General features: G+C 51.5%; 1 protein-coding gene and 1 long non-coding RNA gene across 10 annotated transcripts in view; one reads left to right on the top strand and one right to left on the bottom strand.

Annotated features, from left to right (window-relative positions):
• The window catches only part of TYW1B (tRNA-yW synthesizing protein 1 homolog B), a 48,003-nt gene extending 26,660 nt beyond the window's left edge, over positions 1-21,343 (bottom strand). For 2 of the 9 annotated variants that reach the window (XM_062638205.1, XM_062638210.1), the window contains exons 1-8: positions 21,215-21,290; positions 20,134-20,294; positions 19,334-19,474; positions 18,615-18,716; positions 17,674-17,868; positions 16,266-16,547; positions 14,912-15,034; positions 1,512-1,638 (exon numbers count right to left, since the gene is read on the bottom strand). In XM_062638205.1, coding sequence (XP_062494189.1) covers positions 1,512-1,638; positions 14,912-15,034; positions 16,266-16,547; positions 17,674-17,868; positions 18,615-18,716; positions 19,334-19,474; positions 20,134-20,280 — 1,117 coding nt within the window. In that variant the 5' untranslated portion in view covers positions 20,281-20,294; positions 21,215-21,290. Of the gene's footprint in view, positions 1-1,511; positions 1,639-14,911; positions 15,035-16,265; positions 16,548-17,673; positions 17,869-18,614; positions 18,717-19,333; positions 19,475-20,133; positions 20,295-21,214; positions 21,291-21,328 lie in introns of those variants that run through there. The other 7 variants (XM_062638206.1, XM_062638208.1, XM_062638209.1 and 4 more) reach the window with 7 other exon arrangements.
• A 1,264-nt stretch (positions 21,344-22,607) lies between these two features.
• LOC134173805 (uncharacterized) lies at positions 22,608-24,078 on the top strand. The gene is made up of 3 exons (XR_009968407.1): positions 22,608-22,793; positions 23,445-23,521; positions 24,014-24,078. It is a non-coding gene; the product is annotated as an uncharacterized LOC134173805 (long non-coding RNA).
• The last annotated feature ends 599 nt before the right edge of the window (positions 24,079-24,677 follow it).

The following is a 24,677-nucleotide window of genomic DNA, read 5'->3' on the forward strand; positions in this document are numbered from 1 at the left end:
GGAAAAGAAAACAAGAAATACTGTTGTTGAAAGGAACCCGTTCAAACTATATCACTATTTTATACAAATATAGAAAGAAGTGGAATCTGGGCAGTGGAATTTTTCAGATGGCCCAAGCATGATGGAGAAACACCCAGCTTCATTCCTAGCTCTGCTCAGACTTCAAGAAAGCGCTTTTAAAAAGCACAAAAGCATTGTGATTTGCGGAAGGACTTGCTTCCATGAACTCAAAGTGGGCCAGAAGACATGAGACAAGGCTGCAGTCAAAAAAAATTACAGCATTTCATTCTCCAAGTGGCCACTTCTACAGACCATAAGAAAAGCACAGTTTCATTCACTGCCCAAAACCAAACCAACACAGACGGGATCAGAAAGTGAATCAGTGTGAAACACCCCTGTGACTGCCACGGCACAAAGAGCCAGCACAGACCCTGCACCACAGAACAGCCAGGGCAGTCTCCCCAGCCCATCTCGGGTCCCTGTGTGTCAAAGCAACACCTGAGCTGCCTGGGGGACTTGGTGCCGCTCCAGCTTCTGAAGCGGGGGACTTGCTGCAGACAAGAGAACTTCCCTCCCCACTGCCCAGTTCTAGACAGCCCTGTCTCCAGCAGCCCACTCCAATGACCATGGGCAAACACATCACCAGTCACCTACAAAAGCTCAGGCTCCAATCTTGGGGAGCAAAGGATCCCACAGCTGCTGGACTCACACAGGACGTGGAAAATCAGAGCCCAGCTCTGAAGCAAGGTGCCTCCACTGCAATAACAGAACCGTGTTCTCAGCAGCATCAGGAGACATTCTACTGATTTAGCAAGCAAGAAAAACTGAATGCATTCTCATCCTAAGAAAAGAAAGAAAAGAAATTAAACTAAACTGCCTTCAGTCTCCAGCTGAACAGAAGCTCCCATCACCCTTCGCCTGGATCTGACACTCAGAACTGAGGCTTCTGAACTGCAGGGCCCTCAGTGCAGCTCTTCTCAAGCTTGTCCTCCTTTGTTTTGAAAAGGCCATTGAATTCTCTACAGCTTGTTCAAAGGCCACTGATCTGATCAGCAGTGGATTGGTAAAGCTCATTTGAACTACCTTCTTCTCTGCAAATAAAGTTTCAGTAACAAAATCAGAGCTTGAAACAGAAGTAAAAGCAGGGCCACAGCTGATCTTTAAGTATTTTTTGAGGAACACACACTCTTGGAGCTGAAGGCATGTGGACTATCATCTTCTCCCCCAAGCTGCTTAGCAGCTACATTAAACCCTTTGAACTATGAAACACTCACCACACTCGGAGTGCATCACACTCAGATGCGTTACCCAGCTTCAGGTTCCTTCCCTGCAAGGATAAGGTACCAACAGCCCCTGCCTAAGCCCTGTCCTGCCCCTGCTCAGAGCCTGCCATGACTGAGGGTCCACAGCAGTACCTCTAACAAAGAACACCGTCTGTCACTTAGGTTGCTAAAAGTCCACCACTAAGACTTCAAAGCCTGGGCCACCATCTGCTCTTTGCAGAACCTCACCTTGCTTTGTGAGCGCTTCTCTCAGAGCTGGGGTTATCATCTCTCGCTTCCCACCCTCCTCCTTCCTCCCAGCGTTCTCTTGAGTCAACCTCATTCCAACACCTCCTTCCTCGAGCTCACGTTCTCTCTGTTTAAAGACAAGGGATTACAACCATTTAGATCCAAGCATCACAGTTTAAATGCTGGGGCACAGTTCAGCCACAGACCTGCTGAGCTTAAAACTGACACAAGTGTCCATGCATTAATTCTTGCATTCCTGTCATTCTGCTTTTTACCCCTCTTCCCATTGGACTCTCACCTTTCAGTTTGAGATTTAAGACAGAAAATATACTAACAAATAAATAAATAAATAAATAAATAAATAAATAAATCACCACACCAGAAACCAGGTGGACTTGTTCTACTAACACAGCAACCAGCTTCAAGCAAGCTGGGCTAGTGGAAGGTAGGTGGGGTGGAACTAGATGAGCTTTAAAGTCCTTTTCGACCCAAACCAGTGTGCGATTCTGTGATTTAATAACATTCTCTAGGGCATTTTAAGAAACAAGCTGTTTGAATCTCATGTGAGATTGAGTGGGACCCCCAGGGTTGAAGCCCTGGTGTTTCATGGCTGCACAATAACCTCATCTCTCCACAGAGCACAAACCAGAGGGAGCAAAACATTGCCTGGAGTGACAAGGGTCTAGGGGTGCAGCCCAGGACACAGGGGGGATCTGGGCTCAAGAGCACACTGAAGCTGGATCATGGGGAGCTTCTTGTCACCCAAACCCTCAAAGTGCTTCTCTTCAGGGCTGCTCCATCCATTCTGCCCAGCCTGTGTTTGTGCTTGGGATTGAGCTGTCCCAGATGCAGGACCTTGCCCCTGCCCAACCTCATGAGGCATGCACTGGGCCCACACATAAGGAAGGGAGCCAGGAGATAAAATCTTCATCTTTTTACTATTAAGTATCAAACAAAGAGCTTCTCCTCCCACAGGCTACCATTCAACCCAGAACTAGGCCCAGCCATTCAACAGGAAAAGACAGGCACCATCTGAGCACAGATTTGTGAGCTACTCTGAGCAAAATGCTATGCAGGATTTAGAAGTGGACACATCCTGGCCTGTCTGATCTACAACCTCATGCCAGGTTAGTTCTCCCCGAAGAACCAAAGCTGCGTTACGGAGCACACAGAATCGTATCATACAATGGTTTCTGTTGGAAGGGACCTTAAAGAGCGTTACATCTGGTTCCAACCCCCTGCCATCATAGTATTAAAAAGGCTTAAGTACAAAAGAAACATCCTGCCCAAGACAGCCTTCCGATACAGGAAAGGTCTGTCTGAATATCAAGGATTTGCCTCTAGTGCCTCTTACAGCAGTGTCTGAGGAAAGCATCTGAACGGAAGAACAACAAGGAAAACTGCCTTTCTGGCGGGGCAGAAACACTTTTCAATACTCATTTTTCCTCACAGGGATGACAATTCCCCTCCCCAGGCCCGATGGAAAGCCTGTAAGGAAAATAATCAGTTGTTTTTCTCTGAGCTGCACCACCTCACTTGTTCAGTTTGGCAAGTGACTGGTTTCAGGTATTTCTTGTGGGAAATAGAAGTCACACCCTGGGAGATTTACTTCCTTGCTCAATAAACCTTTCATAGCTATCATTTAGGGTTTGAGTGGTGAGAGCAGAGTTAATTTTCCACAGAGCAAATTTCTCAAGTCCTGGGGATTTAGCAGGAAGTCCTGCAGCAAATCCAAAACAAATGACAGTCTTTCCACAACAAATCAAGCAAGCAGTGATAAAAGCCAGCTTCTCAGGCCCTGGAAATCCCACAAAACCAAAAAACTCAGGAGTCATCCTCTGGTCTGCACTGACAAAAGATGAGAAAACCTGGGGATACGCTCCAATGGTACCTCCAGGCTCAGCACAGCTCCTGCTACAGGCTGCAGGAAGGGGCTTTGCTACTGCCATAGAAGCAGACCTCAGTAAAAGCAACTGAGCCTCAAGTCTAAGGACTTATGATCACCTCCTCTACACGTGAAGGCAAAAATCCCACCTCTTCCCTTTCACTGCCATACAGGCAGAGCAACAGGCAGCAGCAGCAGCACACAGTGAAAGCAGAAGCCCATTTTGGATGGGTCAAGAGCAGAGGATGTCTGACACAGGGCACAGACACAGGCAAGGACCTCAGCATTCTGTGAGAACCGTATGAAGCTCAGCAAGGCCAAGGGCAAGGATGTGCACGTGGGTTGGGGCAATTCCAGGCACAAACACAGACTGGGGGAGAATGGATTGAAAGTAGCCCTGAGAAGAAGCACATGGGGCTCTTGGTCTACAAGAAGCTCCAGTGGGCACTTGAGCCCAGAACCCCCCCGTGTGCTGGGCTGCACCCCCAGAGCGTGAGCAACAAGTCAAGAGAGGGGAGTCTCCCCTATGCTGTGCTCTGGGGAGACACCACCCCCCCACCCCACCCCCCCCCAGTAGTCCTGATCCAGCTCTGGGGCAACAGAACAAGAGGGACTTGGAGATGCTGGAGAGAGGCTGGAGGAGGCCATGGAAATGCTGCGAGGCCTGGAGCAGCTCTGCTCTGGAGCCAGGCTGGTTCAGTCTGGAGAAGAGAAGGCTCCTTAAGGGGAGACCTTAGAGCAGCTCCAATGCCTAAAGAGGCTACAGGAAACCTGGAGAGGGGCTTTGGACAAGGGCCTGTAGGGACAGGACAAGGGGAATGGCTTTAACCTGCCAGAAGGGAGATTGAGATGAGCTCTTAGGCAAAAGCTCTGCTCCCCTGAAATGGGGAAGGCCCCCGAGAAGCTAGCTTGGAAGCGAGACTTTTACTCCTGGAACAGAAACCTTTGTGACCATTCCATAACCAGCTGGAAGGAAGTCTCCATCCACACATATCTCCTCAGCAGAGTAACAGAAGGTCCCTCAAGTTATGCTGAGGCAGCAGGTACTAGCTGCCAGCCAAAGGAAGGATGCTATTCAAGCAGACCTGCAGCTCAACCTCCACAGGGGGAATTTTGCACTTTCTTTCCTTGGAAAAGTCAGTGCTGACGGTTTTGGACATACACAGCAGCATTTGAAAACCCAAATTCATGCAGACACGTAATAAGGGAAGACTTCTGCTGCTATGCAACTACGTCAGTCTGTGAGGGTACTGCACATCTGTGAAATACAAGTGGGTAAATGATCCTACCAACATCCCATTTTCCTGTAGCTCAACATCAGCCAGAATCCTCATGGATAAAACAATTCCCGGATCACAACTCTAAAAATACATCTGCAGGGCTCCAGAGGGCTTGAAGGTTGCTTCCCTGAGCTATAACATCCCTGATGTGCTGGAGGGGAAGCTTTGCAGCAGGTCATGAAACCACAACTCCCTCTGCTGCACAGCTCTGCCAACGTTTGTTTGATTTGGGAAACTTCCTTGGACGCACCATAAAGATTGATTCCCAAAGGAAACAAAAGAAAACTAACAGTGGCCTGTCTCCACCCAAAAGTCACCCCCTTAGAGTTGAAAATTGGGCCATGTAGTCACACTTCTATTTCTTTCTTCTGTGCTATGGTAATCACAACTAAAATCCAGGCAAACGTGATTTAAGCAGCAACCCAAATCCCCACTTGCCAAAATCACAGCCCAGAAAGTCTGGAATAATTCGGCACTTCACCTTCTGAAGGGGGCACAGCCCAGTTCCATGCACACAACCACACCAACTGCTTTGCCAGCAAAGCCTTGTGCTTCACACCTAGGGTTCCCCTGCATGCTTGTTCATAGCAGATTATACCTAACAGTTCTCTTCCTTTAAAACCTACCAACCCATCCTTGTCTGGGCACTGCTGATGGGTCACAGGGACCAGCCCAACTGAGCTGGGTCAGACTGACCCCGACACAGGGAGCACAGATACAGCCCCAGGCTGCCACCAGACACTGGCAAAGGCTCTGGCAGTGGCAAAGAGGAATGTCGTTTCCTTCTGCAAAAGCTTCACTGCATTATTAAAAGAAAATGGTTTTCACAATTACACTGAAAAAATCCAGATGCTTTGGCACATGTCAGTACTCCATGCAGCACAGAAACAGTTTAATGCCATGTTATAAAATCCACCTCCTTCTGTAGAGCTGAGAGAATGCTACTTCTGCTCTCTTAGTGCCACTCTCTTCTGTTGAGAAAGCTGTTTGGAAAGATTGCATCTCATCTGCACATCCACAGCACCTACCAAAATTCAATCTCCATCTCATGCCAAGCCTCTGCAACCCAACAGCAAGAGAGGGATGTCACAAGAGCACCTCTGACACACGAACAAGGACAGGTGAATACTTTGCCTGCTTTGGCAACACAAGTATCAGCAAAGGAAGCAAAACTGTGGCTCACCTTGTAACAGGAAAGAAAAAGCAGCTGCCACTCTCCAAAGCTGCTCTTCACACAGAGCACAGGGACACTGGACAAAGTGAGGATGTGTTTGCATTTCAGAGACACCTACAAACTGCACTGACCACTGCAAGCAAGAACCTGGAGAGCTGCTGCAGCTGCAGGCCCAGCCTGCAGAGCTTGTCCCACAGAACACGACTGCAGCCACTGCACCTCCCCAGTCAAACCGATTCATTTGATGACAGACACTGCACTCCCACAAGACATCCTTGTGCTCCTCTCCTTGGATACAGCAATGAAATCAACAGGCCACTTGCTCCATGCTTCTCCCAGGAACTACCCTCAGCAGATAACTCCTGTGTGCATTGGTTTGCGGGCATCTCTCAGCTGGGTTATTTGGCTGACAAGCACCTTAAAACACGCCCAGGGAAAAAGATCACCTGAGCAATGCAGCACAAAGCTGCTGGGAAGCAGGAGGCAGATGGGCTGAGCTGCTGCAGACCAAGCCCTGGTTATCTCCAGCCACAGGTGCTCAAGAAAAGGCTGCAAACAACACTGGGGGTGAATTTCAGATTTCCAGGCTTTTTTATAGCCATCAGCTCTGCTTCACTCCCCTGTTTCTGACTAATTTACAGCAGACTCAGGAACAGCAAGGGCTATGGTAGCTACCAGCAAGGGCAAAAAGAAGAGTCTTCATTCACAGAGCTCATGGCCCTTTACAGGCTCGTCAAGGGAGCCAGCATCACACCACATGCCAAACCCAACATCCAGCCTGAGCTTACCTTTAAAGTAACTTGTCTCTTTTTCCACCCTTATTTATCAGGGACTCCCAAGTCCTGCACAGAAAAGGCAAGCCTCAAGAGCTCTTGTAATGTTATTTATCAATTATAATCCTTTTCAATAGACAAGATTTAGAGAAGAAAGAATTGAAGGAAAGGGAGAAGCGTCCCTGTGACAAATCCCGATTTTAACGCTAGAAGTAGTCCCCAGGCGGTTAAAGGATATTTATCAAAGCTTGTTTTAAAAGGTAGGCTCACACTGAATTCTGAGCCACAGCAGCAGAGGTCAAAGCCCAGCCCAGCCAAATGAGCCGCTGCAGATAAAAGCACAGTGTTCTTATAGGAATCTTTCACACATTAAAAGTTCCAGGAAGTTTTTGGAGAGCTCTAAACATGTACAGCAGTTCTAGTTGATTTTAAATCTGACAGTTAGAGTACCCCAGCCTCAGGCAGGTAGCTGAAAATACAGCTAACAATTCCTGGAGACTCCAGAGTTGCAGACAACTCTTTTTCTGTAAGCCTTATACCTTAAGCACCGTATCTCTTAACACTCACTGCTTCATTTCAAATAGAACTTCACCAGAAGTTTCTTCATCCAGTGTCAGCAAGGTTTGGTTCTGCACAGCCCTCATACGCTCACAAAGGGGGTGATGGACAGTCCCAGTGCTTGTGAACAGCTTCCCATAGAATGGCTTTTCAGGGGAGAGTGCCAAAGGGGATCAGGAAACATCCCCCATGGCAAATGCACACAGAAGGAAACAAACTTCTTGACCATATATTGTTTCCTGTAAACCCCATCTCATTCTTGCTCTCTCTCTCTCACATACACACCCCTTTTTATTTACATTGCAAATGTGACTCTCAGCACCATTAAACTTTAAGTTTGGGAAATCAAGAACATTAATCTCAAAACTGTGTCAAGAGAATATGCCCATTTGATTGCTTCCCAGCCCATCAACAGTATCGTCATCACTATTACTCACACCTGCAGTTTATAAATACAAAGGTTCATAAAGCCACTTCATTCCCTGGGAACAAGTCTAGATTGATTTGGCTTTCCAGTCTATCACAGTCTCCCAGCTGTGGGAGATAATCCACCTGAAGAAATGGTGTCCCTCTGATTAACAGCACTCCCGCAGGCCACAAACACACCCATTAGATTTCACATGTGATCTGATAAATACATTTCAGGGGAGTAACTTTGGAGGACAGGGAAAATGCGCCACAGCTGTAGAAGTCTACTTAGTTACTAAATTCACTAAGAACCACCACTACCTTCTCCTGGTGTATAAAAGCCACTTGGAGAACAGGTTTTAGGCCTAGAAGCAAGCAGATGGAAGGGTGGTAAATGCAGAGAAAGCCCAGACCTTTACCCACCTACCTGTGCATCATCCATCCCTGCCTGGCACCACAGCCTTGGATCACCAGGCACCCAACAGAAGCAACCTCAGACCTCCCCAGACCTCCTTTAGGCCACAATCCTATTAACCACTGGTGAACTTCCACCCCCAGCAATTCCCCTCATGAAACCACAGGCATTATCTGCACTCACTTCAAGGTCTGAGTCCAGCTCACGAGCCTGACATGCACCATCTGCAACTATATCCCCTACAGCAAGTTCCAAAAGTTGAATTACTCAGCAAACAGCAGCTCTGAAGCAGTCCCCACCACACAGTACATGATTTGGTAAACCAAGTGTGGGATTTACTTTTGTATCAGCCACCATTTTATATTATTTGAATGATTTCCTGTTGCCACCCAACCTCATGCCAAGTTTTGTGCTCAGACTCAGTGTGCAAAAGCCACCAGCACCTTCAACTGTGCACCTACACCTTCAGAAGCTCTTTGAAACTCCACCTCTTTCCCAAGGGACAGTAGCTCCCTGAGAGTAGTTCCTAAGTAGAATAGCTACGACTGACAGGAAAGGAGCTGCTGGCATTCACCTTCAACTGCTGAATTCATCTACCTGACCCAAACGGCTGCCAGAGCCCAGCATCTGTCTCTAGCCCTTTGATGATACTTTGCGAAGTGCAGTGAAGCATAGGGAAAAAAGCAGGAGAACAGAACTCAGCCTTGACTTCCATCAGGTCAGGCAACAGAAGACGGAGGCAAAATTAAATTCAGATCACCTGCAGAGATGTGAGGAAATGTTTATTAGATAAAACTCCACAGCTTCACTCTGACAGCCCATAAAAAGCAGGACAAGAAGGAATTCTGACTGCCTGTGACCGTTCATCTGTCTTATCCACGAGTGATTCTCACTAGAGGCACTACTTGCCTGCAGAAGACATCAAAGCTAGACCCTAAATTGCTGCAAACTAACCACATTGCACAGGCAGAACACCTGCTATTCCATCTCCTATTTGCAGAGGAGCTAACAAACAACACTGACATCCACAAAATCTGTGCTCAAAACTGTTCGGGAACATTTCAAACCCAAGTAACTTCGTGTATGAAGAAGCACCCGATACAACCCTGAAGTGCACCAGTTCTCTTTAAGCTTGTTAGCTTGTGTGTGGATAGTTCAGCTACAAAAACCCAAAGCACTGCCTGTGCTGGAAGGGATTACTGCAAGGCAACAGATGATGTCAGTGTAAAACAGGTGTCAGACTCATTTTACATAGTTCAGCACTCTGCAAGAGGAAAAACGGCTCAAGGGACAAGGCAGCTCACGTGGAAAAGAAAAGTTCTTGTTGCACAAAGTCACAGCCACTAAAGTGAGGACGTGACTCAAACCGAGATTTAAACAACTCAATCTCCCTGCCTGGGAGCAGCAGAGGCTGATCATGATAAATGCCTTTCATAAATGCAGATTGTCCTGCTCTTTCACGTCAAGTCTTCAGCATTTATTTTAATTATAGCAGATAACTGCCCCAAAGGGACCGTTTTATAATTCAAGTGTTTGCATAAACCTGCTGCGGGTCAACGCGCACATTCCCCGGGAGATTCGACATCCAGACACAGTCATTCCTCCTCCAGCTAATGAAGGACAGCCAGCAGCTCAGGCTCCTCAGGATACACGTACAGACCTATCTATCTCCTGCCATTGCCCCACTCAAGAGAGCTGAGGACTTACATGAAGTCATTGCTGGAAGCCCTTTCACCTGTACATGCTCTGGTTACAGAAGCATGAAACCAGAAATGTAGATTACAGCTAGGCTCATCAGCCATGCAGGACAGGAACAGAGGGGCCAGGAATGAGAACTACATCATTTAAAGCTTCAAAATTAACCCAAAGTCCTAGACGGGACTAGAGCAGTGGAGTACTGGAGGCGAGTACACACAGGACGAGAGGAGAAAGGACCACAGCACAGCCACACAGGGAGAGATTGAGCCTTTCTCCCTCCAATTGGTTCATCTGCAAGCTGCAGTGCACCAGGTCCACACAAGCTCAGGGGCAGGAGCTCTCGCACAGTGGCCTGCCTTGCCCCACATCACTGGAGCTACTCTCCTCACACAGCCTGTTACAAGCAGTGGGGAGGATTTTATCTCCTTTCCCCTCCCTAAGGTCAGCAACAGAGACCACGTGCTCTCCTCCTGAGCATGCAGCCTCCTGTGATCCAAGGCCTGGAGTTTCAGGAAACAGCTGAGAGAAGAAGGGCAGGGCTGCACTCGGTGCTCCCTGGTGGAGGTCCTCCTGCAGCAGGTGGCTGAGCTGCAGGATGCTGTTAATAGACTGTGAGATGTCAGGGAAGCTGAGAGGAAGCAGGAATGCTTGCTCCCGGCCCAAACTGTGCAGGGGCCTCGAGCTTCACCTCTACCTCATGAAGGAAAGAAGGAGGCCGTTAACCTGGGAAGCTGGGAATTAGCGACAAAAAAAAACAACAAAAAAAAGAAGGAAAAGGACAACCAAAAGCAAGGGGCTTCCCCCTAAATCCCCTGTCCCCACGCAGAACCGCTTTGCTGTCCTGCAGGGGGCTAATGAGGAAGTGCACTCAAGCCAGAAACAGCCGGCTGATGCCTTGGTAAAGAAGACCTCTACTGGCGCTGCTAGGAAAAAGCGGCGGGTCGTAGTAGTAGGGGACTCTACACTGAAAGGGACAGAAGCACTTGTCTGCTGTCCAGACCCCGCCTCAAGGGAGGTGTGTTGCCTACCGGGGGCACGGATCAGGGCTGTGGCAGAGAGGCTGCCTGCTCTAGTAAGTCCCACGGACTATTACCCCCTTCTCGGGATACATGTGGGTGCTAGGGGTATAGATAGTAGTAGCCTGGGGAACATAAAGAAGGACTACGGAGCCCTGGGGGAGGTGGTTAGGGGCTCTGGAGCTCAGGTGGTCTTTTCATCAATTCTCCAGGGTACAGGGGAGGACCTAAAAAAAAGCCAGGAGGATTGGCCAGGTTAGTAACTGGTTAAAAGGCTGGTGTCATAGTCAGGGGTTTGGGTGTCTTGAACACGGCACCCAAGCTTGTAGGCCAGGTCTAGTGGGGGCTGGTGGAGCTGCCCTGATAAAGAAGGGAAAGAGCAGTTTTGGTAGGAAGCTTGCCAGACTGGTCAAGGAGGCTTTAAACTAGATGTGTCGGGGGAGGGGGGCATCGTTCCGTCCCAACACACCCAGTCAGTTGCCAGAACCTATAATAAAAGCTCGGAGCACTGTAGAGATATCCCAGCCGCTCCAGCCAATGAGCCGGCTTCAGTTGGAGCTCGGCCCAGATGCCTCTATACAAATGCCCGTAGCATGGGGAACAAACAAGAGGAATTAGAGATGTGTGCACGTCTACGGGGGTATGATACAATAGGCATCACAGAAACATGGTGGGATGGTTCCTACAACTGGAGTGTTGGGATGGAAGGTTACAGGCTCTTTAGAAAAGACAGGCCCGGCAGGCAGGGAGGGGGAGTTGCCCTTTATGTTAGGGATAGGCTGGAGAGTATGGAACTCTGTCTGGGGACAGGTGAGCAGTCCACAGAGAGTTTGTGGGTCAGGGTTAAAGGGAATATAGCTATGGGAGACATTACTGCGGGGATCTGTTACAGACTGCCTGATCAAGGAGAACCTGCGGATGAAGCCCTCCATAGACAGATAGGAAAAGCCTCACGCTCGCAGGCCCTTGTTCTCATGGGTGACTTCAACCACCCTGACATCCGTTGGAAGGATGGTACGGCCCAGCACAAGCAATCCAGGAGGTTCCTCGATTGTGTAGAAGACAACTTCCTTCTGCAAGTAATAGAGGAGCCCACAAGGAGAGGTGCCATGCTTGACCTCGTGCTCACCAACAGGGAAGGGCTCATTGGAAATGTGACACTCCAGGGCAGCCTTGGATGCAGCCATCATGAGATGCTTGAATTTGAGATCCTCAGGACAGTGAGAAGAGCGTGCAGCAAGCTCACTGCCCTGGACTTCAAAAGAGCAGACTTTGGCCTCTTCAGGAACCTGCTTCGGAAGGTTCCATGGGATACTGCCCTAGAGGGCAGAGGGGCCCAAGACTGTTGGTTGATATTCAAGAATCACCTGCTGCAAGCTCAGGAGTGTTGCATCCCAACCAGAAGGAAGTGCAGCAGGAGGGCCAGGAGACCTCCTTGGGTGGATAAGGAGCTCCTGAAGAAAATTCAATTGAAAAAATAGGCTTATAATAAGTGGAAGCAAGGACAGGTTGCATGAGAAGAGTACAGGGATGTTGTCCGAGAAGCTAGGGACCAGGTTAGGAAAGCTAAGGCCCAGTTGGAATTAAACATAGCTAGAGGTATTAAAGATAACAGGAAGGGATTCTACAGGTACACAGCAAATAAAAAACAGACTAGGGAGAATGTAGGCCCCCTCAGGAAGCTCTCAGGAGAACTGGCTACACAGGATTTGGAGAAGGCTGAGGTTCTGAATGACTTCTTTGCCTCCATCTTCACTGGCAAAGGCTCTGACCACACCACCCAAGTCTTGGAAGGCAGATGCAGGGACTGTGAGACTGAAGACCTTGTGCCCACTGTAGGAGAGGAACTGGTTCGAGACCATCTTAAAAATCTGAACGTGCACAAGTCCATGGGTCCTGATGAGATCCATCCGCGGGTCCTGAAGGAGCTGGCAAACGAAGTTGCGAAGCCGCTGGCCATCATATTTGAGAAATCATGGCAGTCAGGTGAAGTTCCCCATGACTGGAAAAAGGGAAATACAACCCCCATTTTCAAGAAGGGGAAAATGGATGACCCGGGAAATTACAGACGAGTCAGTCTCACCTCTGTGCCTGGCAAAATCTTGGAGCAGATTCTCCTGGAAGGCATGCTAAGGCACATGAAAATCAACAAGGTGCTTGGTGACAGCCAGCAGGGCTTCACTAAGGGGAAATCCTGCCTGACCAATTTGGTGGCCTTCTATGATGGGGCTACAGAACTGATGGACAGGGGTAATGCAGTTGATGTCATCTACCTGGACTTGTGCAAAGCGTTCGACACTGTCCCACACGACATCCTTGTCTCTAAATCGGAGCAACATCAACTTGATGGATGGACCACTCGGTGGATAAAGAACTGGCTGGACGGCCGCACGCAAAGAGTTGTGGTCAATGGCTCAATGTCCGGCTGGAGACCAGTAACGAGTGGCGTCCCTCAGGGATCGGTGTTGGGACCGGTCTTGTTTAACATCTTTGTCGCTCACATGGACAGTGGGATTGAGCGCGTCCTCAGCGAGTTTGCCGATGACACCAAGCTGTGTGGTTCGGTTGATACCCTGGAGGGAAGGAATGCCATCCAGAGGGACCCTGACACACTTGTGAGGTGGGCTGATGCCAACCTCATGAAGGTTAACCATGCCAAGTGAAAGGTCCTACACCTGGGTCGGAGCAATCCCAGGCACAGCTACAGGTTGGGCAGAGAAGAGATTCAGAGCAGCCCTGTGGAGAAGGACTTGGGGGTGTTGGTCGATGAGAAAATGAAAATGGGCCGGCAGTGTGCGCTTGCAGCCCAGAAAGCAACCGTATCCTGGGCTGCATCAAAAGGAGCGTGACCAGCAGGTCGAAGGAGGTGATCCTGCCCCTCTACTCTGCTCTTGTGAGACCTCACCTGGAGTATTGTGTGCAGTTCTGGTGTCCTCAACAAAGGACATGGAACTGTTGGAACAAGTCCAGAGAAGGGCCTCGAGGATGATCAGGGGACTGGAGCACCTCCCATATGAAGACAGGCAGAGGGAGTTGGGGCTGTTCAGCCTGGAGAAGAGAAGGCTGCGTGGAGACCTCATAGCAACCTTCCAGTATCTGAAGGGGGCCTATAAGGATGCTGGAGAGGGACTCTTCATTAGAGACTGTAGTGACAGGACAAGGGGTAACGGGTTAAAACAGGGGAAGTTCAGGTTGGATATAAGAAGGAAATTCTTTCCTGTGAGGGTGGTGAGGCACTGGAATGGGTTGCCCAGGGAGGTTGTGAATGCTCCATCCCTGGCAGTGCTCAAGACCAGGTTGGAAGAGGCCTTGGCTGATACGATTTAGCATAAGGTGTCCCTGCCCACGGCAGGGGGGTTGGAACTTGGTGATCTTAAGGTCCTTTCCAACCCTAACGGTCCTATGATTCTAAGTCCACAGCACAGAGCCATGCAAGACAAGGATGGTGCAGTTACAGACAGAGGTAGGTTTGTTGAGGAAGGGGTAGAGAGCAGCTCAAGGATGCACAGGGAAAGAGCCCACCACAGAAAGCTTGCTAAGGGGGAAACAGAAGGTGGCAACACAGACATCCCAGGTCCCTCCTGGGCACACCCTTCCCATCCCAGCTGCCAACTGCTCAGCCGGCAAGAAGTGTGGGGAACACAGGAAGGCTTAGCCTAGTACCTATGCGTATTCTGACTCCTTCCCGTGTGCTAACCAGATAAAGGAGTCTGATGTATTCTGTTGGAAGACTGCACACAGAAAATGAAACATGAACAGACCCACACAGGAAGGGAGACAGTAACACCCTGGCATAAAGCAGGATTATGGTTGTCTTTGCCAGGCTCAACACAGGTCAGATCAAGCTCCCACAGGCAGATCCAGTAACAAGATTTGTGTTTAGACACTGGACTGTGAATCACAGCAACAGAGATGGATATTCAGATCTGAACAGTGGAAGTTATTTTCCCTCTGACTCACAATAAAAGGTTACCACTGCACTATTTGCTCAGCGAACGAGTCCCAGTTAGCCAGGAAGTATATCCAACACACCTCCAAGTATAGTCTTGTTTGAGGACAGGTTCTCCAATAGCTTCTATTTTACTCTCCCTTTAACTAGCTCCAACAATTCAAATCCAGCAAGTGTATTTTAATCGATTCAACTGATCACTGATAAAGACCCGATAGTTCCACACTCCTCGTAACAGTGGTACCTTGGCTTCCTTCACGTGCCTCATGATCTTGCCAAGATCTTCAACATCAAGGACAGAACTTGACCCTCCAGCTTCCTCAGCATCAGCCTCCTCCTCACTACTGCTTTCAAACAACTCTTCTGCCTGTGTAAGAGATCGGACAAAAATCCAAGTGAGAAATGTATCTGAATGTTAAGCATGAGATCTTCATCTATGCTAACCAGTGAAATCAGCTCTCACACTCGGCAAAGACACTGAAAAACAAGGAACAGTCTACCAATAACCTGTATAATGTGTACAAGATGCATTTAAACCTGGGGCTTTCTTTGGTGTCTATTTAAGAGTTCAGTAGCAGACTGCCTGAAGCTCAGCCCAGCTTTCTTGCCTCCAAATTACTCCCTTTCCCTCACATGCCCATCTGATCCCATGACAGGCAATCAGAGAAGTCAGACTCCCACTCTGTACTGTGATCATCTGGAAGCCTAAAGCCCTTCAATTCCCCCAAGTGCCCCTTGGTGTCTGATAAACAGGGAGTGAGAGATCTGCTTTCCCAGTCAAATTCTTCACGGAGCAGAAACACCGTCTCCCTTTTTGTACACAGGCGAGGTACAGCAGAAGAGCACTGGTGGAACAGCAATGCTTATTCCTCTTGTTCCTGCAGCAGGCAGCACCCTCAAACCCACTCAGACAGAAGAGACCTTCTTTTCCTACAGAATTCAACATGGCCATCGTAGTCATTTCCAACTCACAGCAAACACCTTGCCAGCAGGATTAAAGTGCCACAGCACCTCTGGGTCTTGCATTTTAGAGCAAGAGAGAGGATTCCTTATTCAAGCCTGCAATCAACAAACACTCCAGAAGACACAAAAAAAGATTACGGACACACATTCAGAGCAAATACAGGACTTGCTCAGAGAACACTCCCCCAGCTGCCTTTGGAAAAACCTTGGGATTCAGGCAAAGCACCTGAATTTCCCCAAGTTGAAATGGAAGCGGGTTAACTGCTCCCAGACAACTAAATGTGGAGTGAACTTGGCCATGAGACAAAGCAAAGGCTCTGAAGAGAACCCAGACTGGGTCCCTGGAGCATGTATCACAACACATACCTCCCCCGACTCAAGAGGAAGACTCATCATACACATGCCATCTAGCCTAGGTCCATCAGCCATCACTAATTCTTTGGTCCTTCCTGGGTGGCTTATTCTACTTGCTATCTGCCATGGGATCTCATCCCTCTTCCCCCTCTGCTCCAAAAAAAAAAAGAGGTATCAAGCTCCCACGGCACCCCTCCGGGCTGAAGGAGAAAGGAGAGAAGTCAACCAGTGCTACAAGGGGTACTAAACCAGAAATAAGGTCCCACGGATTGGGGCTTTACCTCAGTATTTGCATATTCCGATACCCCATGTTCATGATCTGAACTCTCCCTGCTCTGCTTCCCTGGAGATTTGCACTTCCCTTTCTTGCACTTCCCACCGCAGGGCTTCTTTTCCCCTCTGCAGAGGGCCTGAAGCCGACTGAGGAACTTGGCTTTCCAGGCTTCAAAGTCGGCCTCAATGCTGCCATGCTCGCTCTGGGCCACGTTACAGTCCCCCTCGGCACGAGTCATGATCCGGCTGGCGCTGAGCATCCACAGCCACCTGTCAATATTTCTTCCAACCTGGGATAAGATCAAAGTTAGAGGGAAATTAAATGAAGGCCAAGTTAAACAAAGCAGGCGACTAAGAAAGCAAGCACCAAGCCTGGAAAGAGGGCTGCACAGGACTGCAGGACAGGCACTTCTGGACTCTCCCTCACCTGCCGGCTCAGAGCACACACAATCTGAACACCACCACACCTGGATTAGACATTATGAGAAAAATGCTTCCCTGTGAGGGTGCTGAGGCGCTGGCACAGGGTGCCCAGAGAAGCTGTGGCTGCCCCATCCCTGGCAGTGCTCAAGGCACAAGAAGGTGTCCCTGCCCGTGGCAGGGGGCTGGAACTCCAAGAGCTCTAAGGTCACTTCCAACCCAAAGCATTCTGTGATGGAAAACACCTCTGCTATCAAACCCATGTGATAAGAGGTGAGCTCTGGAAACAAGCTCCTTTATGCTATGCTTGGTCAAAATGGCCACATGCCTAACACATTTCCTGTGGCTCCAGTTACACAAACATAACAACCAGGTGACAAGTCATGCCATTTTTCTGACCAAGATGAAACTCATTACAAGGCTCAGGTACTGCCATATGCCCACTTCTATGGGCAACCTGTGCCAGTGTCTCACCAAAATCACAGGGAAGAATTTTTTTCCTAATGGCCATTCTCAGTCTCCCGTCTGGCAGGTTAAAGCCGTTCCCCCTTGATCGGTCCCTGCAGCCCCTTATCTAAAGCCCCTCTCCAGGTTTCTCATCAGACCCCTTCAGGCACTGGGAGCTGCTCTAATGTCTCCCCAGAGCCGTCTCTTCTCCAGGCTGAACCAGACCAGCTCTCACAGCCTGGCTCCAGAGCAGAGCTGCTCCGGCCCAGGCAGCATCTCTGTGGCTCGATCCAGCAGCTCCACATCCCACGTGTTGTTGCCCCAGAGCTGGATGCAACAGAGGGAGGGTCTCACCAAAACAGAGTAGAGGAAGGGAACCACCTCCCTCAGCCTGCTGGCCACACTCTTTTTGGTGCAGCCCAGAATGCCATTGGCTTTCTGGGCCAATTCTCACACAAACTACCAGTAATGGGCAGGTACGTAACATTTAAGATAGCTCAGCCTTTCAGAGGAGCAGGAGTCAAAGACATGTGCACAGGAGATACTTACTGTGTTGTAATGAGCAACATACGCAGAGTTTCCCAAGCCAAATACAGCGTATCTCAGGCCCTTCAGATAGGCTTTCCCAAAGCGGAAGTCGTGCGCAGCCTCTTCTAACCACCTACAGAACCAGGCTGCACTCTCGGTTGGCTGCCCATCTGTGTATGTAGCCACCAAGAACACACAGATGTTCCTGCTGGTTGTCTAAGAACAGAAACAGAACACAAGAGAAAAGATCACTCAAGTTTCCTGACCACTTCAGGAAGAGAGCTGGAACACGTGGGCACCTGAAAGAAGTCAAAAGATGAGATTTTGGCTGGCTGGCTGAATAGTTTTTGGTGTGGGATGCTGCAGGTGATAACCCCAACAGTGGTGGATGGCCATCCTCCCTGCAAAGCCATCTTATATTAACCAAAAGAGAACAAGCTCTCTTTCCCCTGCTTAATGGAGTGGGAAAACAGAACGGGACACCCACCTTCCCCACCCCAATCAACAGCTTCCAAAACACGCTCTTGCAGCAATAACGCCCCCCATACATTAAAAAATCAACTACCAATATTGACAGAAGAAAAATCCACAAGGATTCCCCAGCAGAAATACTGCTCATGAGAAGTTTCTAAGTCTAAAAGCTGCAGAAGAATCACCATCCTCTTACTCCAGTTTTGAACCCTTCCCAGGTGGACACTCTCACAGACACAACAGGGGCCCTGGTGCAGACACGGTCCATTACTCACAGCCAAGCTACACAACTGGCTCGGACAAAGCCACACTCGGCATCACACGCCCTACACGAGCCTTTCCTCAGCAATTTCAGCATTTAGCTATTTGTTGCCAAGGGCTGATGGACTGCACTTGCTTCCATGGAAGGAAAGCAAATTTCAACACACAGCTTTGCCTTCACAACCCCAGGAAAAGCTTGGATTTATTATTCCCATTTACAACATACCTACCTCCTCTAATAAACAATCATCTGGATCACAGTCTCCCATGCTAATGACTTCCACTGGCACATTAAGGGAAATAACTGCCTCAGCAAGAGCTCTGGCAAATCTCTGAGAAAAGAAACAGAGACAGCGACTGGGTGCTACAACACAGGTACCTGAAAGGTCAAACGAGCCCTGCTGTGCCCAGAGACAGGACTTCTCCCAGCACAGCAAGGATATACTGGCTGGAAAAAGAGAATCACATGAATTTTATGATTAATGATTTTATATTTACACACACAAATGACATTTCTTTTTGAAAAAGCACCTGAAAGAGCACTTCTCTCTAAGAAGATCAGCTAGCAAATTAAGAGTATAATCAAGGCCAGGCTGGATGGGGCTTGGAGCAACTTGCTCTAGTGGAAGGTGTCCCTGCCTGTAACAGGGGGTTAAAACTGGAAGAGCTTTAAGGTCCCTTTCAACACAAACCAGGCAGGGGTTCTATAACACTGTAAGAGTAAGCTTGAAGCTTCATAATAATGTCTCTACTCCATACCCCACATGAAGGCAGTAGTAAAGCTCTTATTTTTATATGCTTTTCACTTAACTTTCCTGTTGGGCAACAACTTCTCATGACCTAAGGAACTCTGATTTCTACACACTGTAGTGTTTCTAAGGCAAGCAACATACTCGAATCTCAACATTTCAACTCAAGATCATGCACATGGAAAAAGAGTAACTCATACCTTTGCTGTGCCAGTCTGAGACCCATAGAAAATCTTTACCCCAGCAACGTAGACCTCCTTTCTCTGCAGGGTGGCACATCCATTGACTACCTTGTCTTCTATTCCTTCAGAAGAAGCGGGATTCCCAGTGGGTTTTTCACCCTGTGGAACAAGCACTGTCTCGTGTTCCATCCCTTTTCAAAGCGATGGTAACCCCCTTTTTCCCAAAAGCATTGAAAATTCCAGTCCTGTGATCAGACTCTCAGCACCATGCAAATGGAACGAAGCAGTTGAGTGTCTCTCACCCTACAGAAACACACAAGTAGCTTTCTCCAAACTAGGCCACGCTACAATACGCTCATCTCGCACGCTGCTGAGATAACAGGCTCAGGCTGAAACCAAGAACTTCCCAACTCCCAAAGCAGAGCTTCACTCACCTGAACGACAAGGATTTAAATTCCCTAGTGGCCTAATCCCACTCTGGTCCCCAAACCAGCCCAACCTTGTCATTAACATCACAGGAAAAATGAGAAAACCTTGCAGAAGCAGAATGATTTGCCTGAAGTGACAGAGCAAGCCAGGCTGACACACTCCCTCAGTAACAAATGGAAAGCATTCAGATGAGTTCTGCTGTGACAGCAGAGCAAAGAGCGCGTTCAGTTACCTACAAACATAAGACGACCCAGACCGAGGATTACAACCATCAGACGCACTGAACTACAGCTGGCACATGCAACAACTCAGGTGGGCCCACAGTGGAGTAGCACATTTCACTGCACCAGGGGCTTCCTTTCCCCTGGGGCTCTTCTCAAAGCACTTACATGCTCTGTTACCTTCTCTTGGGGTTTGGAGGTGGAGAACTGAATGACGATCCAAATGCTGACCCCAAAAGCAACTGCAGAATAGACGTAAAGCCTGTGCAGCCATAAGGACACCAGGCAAGTAGAGAAGAAGCTCCACATGTCCATTGAGACATCTAAGTCTAAAACAGATCACAGAGTTAGCGAGAGCAGATTCCAACAGCACAGAGAATGAACACCACAAACCCAGCCATCCCGCACCTGCAGGCTCAGGCCAGCAGCCTGATGCCAGGCTCTGCAGAAAACAGCCTTTGCCTACAAACAAGACGCTACAAGGAGCCTTCACCTCCTCAGAGGAGCACCAGCTGAGCTCCACTTCTATTTCCACTGCCCTGTGGAATCTCTGGGTTTTCCTTAGAGAGCACCGGTTCTGTTCCAGGCAAAGGCAGGTAACACTCGAGCTGTGCAAGTGTCTGAAAGGAAGCAGTCCCTGTGAAACACCCAGGGCATCGGACCGGCCTTACTTTTGCACAGATCCAACACGTGCAGATCTCTCGAGCTACAAAGCTCCACGGCAAGGGGGAAATCACCTCCAAGCGCCTGCTGCTGAGCACAACCCTTGCTCGTACACGTGAGGCGCCACTCTGCTTACAGGAGCTTTGAGCCAGGTTCCAGGCCAGACCAAGACCTCGACTCGGGTCACAACCTTGACGGGAAGCCCTTCACCAGCAACACCGAAGCTCCCAAAAACCAGAGCTGGGAGCGCTGCGGCTCTGCGGCAGCCCCAGCGAACCCCTCCAGGGGCGCTCCGGGAACCTGCAGCACCCCGGGAACCCCGCTCCGCCCCCCCTCCCCAGGCAACCCCTGCAATTCCCCATGGAACACCCCCACCTCCCCCGGGCCCCGCCACCCCTCAGCCCTGGGCCTGCCCTACCCCTGCCCCTCCGCACGCACCATTGACTCCTGCTCGGAGCTCGCCCGACCCACGGAACCACGGCACATCCTCACACAAACCTCTCGTCCCCTTGCCCCGAAACCACCTCACGCCTCTTACCCCGCACCCGGCCAACACCCACCACAACATCCTCCCCGCTGCACTTACCTTCCACACACCCCCGAGCTCCTACACGGCCAACCCCGGCTCCGCCAGTCCCGCACGGACACCCGCCCCCCTCCGCTCCCGCCACAGCGCAACACCCGCTCCCGCGGCCCGCACCGCCGGAGAGCTCCCGCCTCGCTCGGCCCAGGGGACGCCGCTTCCGGACGCCTGCGGCCGCCGCGCACCCCTTCCCTGCGGAGGGAGCTTGCGGAGCGACAGGGAGGCGGGGACAGCGTAGGGGCGGCCACAGAAGAGTCATGGCCGGGCGGATTCAGCCAATGACAGCACAGCGCTGGGCGGCCCCGGCCAATGGGGAAACAGCGCTGGGCGGCCCCGGCCGCGGCCATTTTAGCTCCGCCTCCCTGCTGGGGCCGTGGTGCGAGCGCGGCGTGGCGGGAAGCGCTGCGAGGTCGCCGCTGCCGAATGGCAGCCAAGTTCTGGGCCGGCGCTGTCAGGGCCGGGTGCGGAATAGGGACACAGGTGGGATAAGGACACGGGTGGAACAGGGACACGGGTGGGATAGGGACACGGGTGGAACAGGGACACAGGTGGGATAAGGACACGGGTGGGATAGGGACACGGGTGGAACAGGGACACGGGTGGAACAGGGACACAGGTGGGATAGGGACACGGGTGGAACAGGGACACGGGTGGAACAGGGACACAGGTGGGATAAGGACACGGGTGGAACAGGGACACGGGTGGAACAGGGACACAGGTGGGATAAGGACACGGGTGGAACAGGGACACGGGTGGGATAGGGACACGGGTGGAACAGGGACACAGGTGGGATAAGGACACGGGTGGGATAGGGACACGGGTGGAACAGGGACACGGGTGGAACAGGGACACGGGTGGAACAGGGACACAGGTGGGATAGGGACACGGGTGGAACAGGGACACGGGTGGAACAGGGACACAGGTGGGATAAGGACACGGGTGGAACAGGGACACGGGTGGGATAAGGACACGGGTGGAACAGGGACACGGGTGGGATAAGGACACGGGTGGAACAGGGACACGGGTGGCACAGGGATATACATGGTACAGAGACCCTGGTTATCAGGGCTGCAGGCGGCACAGCGACACAGGTGGCACAGGGATATACATGGCACAGAGACCCTGGTTATCAGGGACACAGGCGGCACAGGGGCACAGGCGGCACAGGGGCACAGGCGGCACAGGGATGCAGGCGGCACAGGAATACAGGCAGGATAAGGACACGGGTGGCACAGCTATGGCGGTGCTGGTCCCATAGCTCTGCCTGTGGTGCTGCCCTGCCTTCTTGTGCAGGGATCGCTGCTGGGCGCAGTGGGGTCCTGGTGTGCGATACGGTCCTGCCGGCCCGCAGGCGCCTGCTCCCATGGACTCTAACGGTGGCTTGGCCGCAGGCACCGTCTGTGCTGAGAGCACCCAGTCCGGCCACTACTGCCTTGAGGGAGCACGGGGGGAGGACGGGATCGGATCCTCCCACCGCTAACAGAGGCGCTGACCGTTGTGTCCCCGCAGAGCCCCGCTGCCGACCGTGCGCCACCGGTACCCGCTGCTGCCGCACTGGAGCCCTAGGACCGTTTCCCCGCCGGTACGCTGGGACAGTCAGATGCCCAGGGTCTCGCCATGGGCCCGACGCCCAGCCCCGCTCCGCAGCCCAGCGCGCAGCTCTTTGCTTCTCCCCACTCTGCCCTGGCCACTCTGCAGGGGGGACACATCCAGGGAAAAGGGGAAGACGAAATCTCTTTGCTGTGCTGACAGCTTTTCAGCTGGAGGCAGCAGCACGCCTGGGAGCCCGGTGTTGCCACTTTGACGTGGGTCTCCTCAGCACCTGCTGAGCTGTAATAAAACACTGCTCACGTCCTGGGCTGGGCTTGCAGATGTGAGAGGGGGATGTAGTCGTGGCTAATGGAGCTCTGCAGCTGTGCAGGGAAAGGTTTTCTCCAGGGTGAGTCAGAGGGAAGGGTTTGCTGTGTCTGGGGCAGCAGCATCCTCCCTCCCCGTTGCCTCGCTTAGAAACAGTCTGGAGGCTGCTTGCTCCCAGAGTGGATCCCGTTTGGGGTGCTCAGGCTGCCCTCCATGGATGTTCTGGAGGGGAGCTGAGCAGCTTTGAAGCAAGAGAGGCTCTGGGCTCGGTAGCCAGTGCCTGGGAGATGGGATTTACTCTACAGCGATGAGGAGGACGGGAGGCTGTGCTCCCCAGAACCAAATTAGTTACTGCTGGTCTCTTCCTGTGTTCCAGGAGAAGTGGATGTGTGGGGGGTTGTCCCCACAGTCCTGCAGAGGAGTCTGCTGTGCGGTGCCCAAATGGACAGGAAGGTAATGTACTGCTGATCCAGCGAGCGCCCGCTTGTCGGTGCCAGCCGGGAAGAAAGCGTTCACCTTCCCAGCCATCCCAGTACCCAAGTGCTGCTCTCCAGGCCCGAGACCTGGCTACTGGGTCACCCAGCTGTGGGGCAGCCCTGATGTTGTGCTGATCAGCGTCCCTGCAGCCTTGTTCCCCTGCAGTGCTGTGGAGCAGCAGGACAGGGTGGGTCCGACCAGGGCCCTGTGAGGAGCAGCGGCTCCCACCCGGGATCCCCGGCTGCTGCCTTGAGGCTGCCCGAGCCGGGGCCCTGGTGGGGGGAGAGGAGCAGCTCCTCTGCCTGGAGCCACGCTCAGGCTGCTGCGGTGACTCAAGGCTGTTGCCCTGAGCTCTGCTGTTTGGCAAAGACAGCAAAGAAACGCCTGTGGGCGTCCTTGGCGTGTTGGGTCTCGTCCTGCTCCCAGGTCAGGGGGCCGACCCTAACTGGCTCTCTCCTGCTTGCAAAGGGAACGGGAGGTGTGACGATGGAGCCGCGCGCCGGTGACAGCGACCAGGGCTGTGCAGATGGAGGTGGGGCCCAGCTCTGTGCCAGGGTTGGGTGGGCCACTGGTGTGGGACAGCAGTGGGACACGAGGTAGCTCAGGTCTGCAGGTGGGACGAGCTTGTGGTGTCCCCTGCAAAGGAGGAACGTGCTGATGCTGAGGCAGTGGCGTTTTCTCCTGTGTGCCCGTTGTGGCTAGGGTCCTGTGGCACAGTGCAAGATGTGGCCACGTCTGGCAGTTTGTGTGGTTTGTGGTTCGGGTGGGCAGCGGGCAAGGAGTGTCTGTGGAGGTGGGATGGGGCCACTGGCCCGTGGAGCCCCAGCGGGCTCTTGTGACAGCTTCCCCGTGGATCTCTTGTGGCCAGCTGCTGCCCCAGGGTATCGCAGCCTTGTCCGCAGCTTAAGGCCGTGTCCCTGGCTCTGCCCTCCAAGATGGGCATCCGGAGAGGAGTGAGAAGGGACAACCCCTCGGAAGAGGCCAAACGCCCCTGCTGGGAGCTGCTCCTGACTTGTCTCCTCCTGTAGCTGTCGAGAGGGCTGAGGAGAAGCGGCGGCAGTCCCCGAGCCCACCACCATCGCCGGGAAACGGAAGACCGCGCAGGAGGAGCATCTGCCTGCTGGTGCCCTGG

Source organism: Pezoporus occidentalis, unplaced genomic scaffold, assembly GCF_034315485.1.
Source record: "Pezoporus occidentalis ecotype Australia unplaced genomic scaffold, CSIRO_AGI_Poc_V1 ctg550, whole genome shotgun sequence".
In the NCBI taxonomy this organism is placed as follows: Eukaryota; Metazoa; Chordata; class Aves; order Psittaciformes; family Psittacidae; genus Pezoporus; species Pezoporus occidentalis.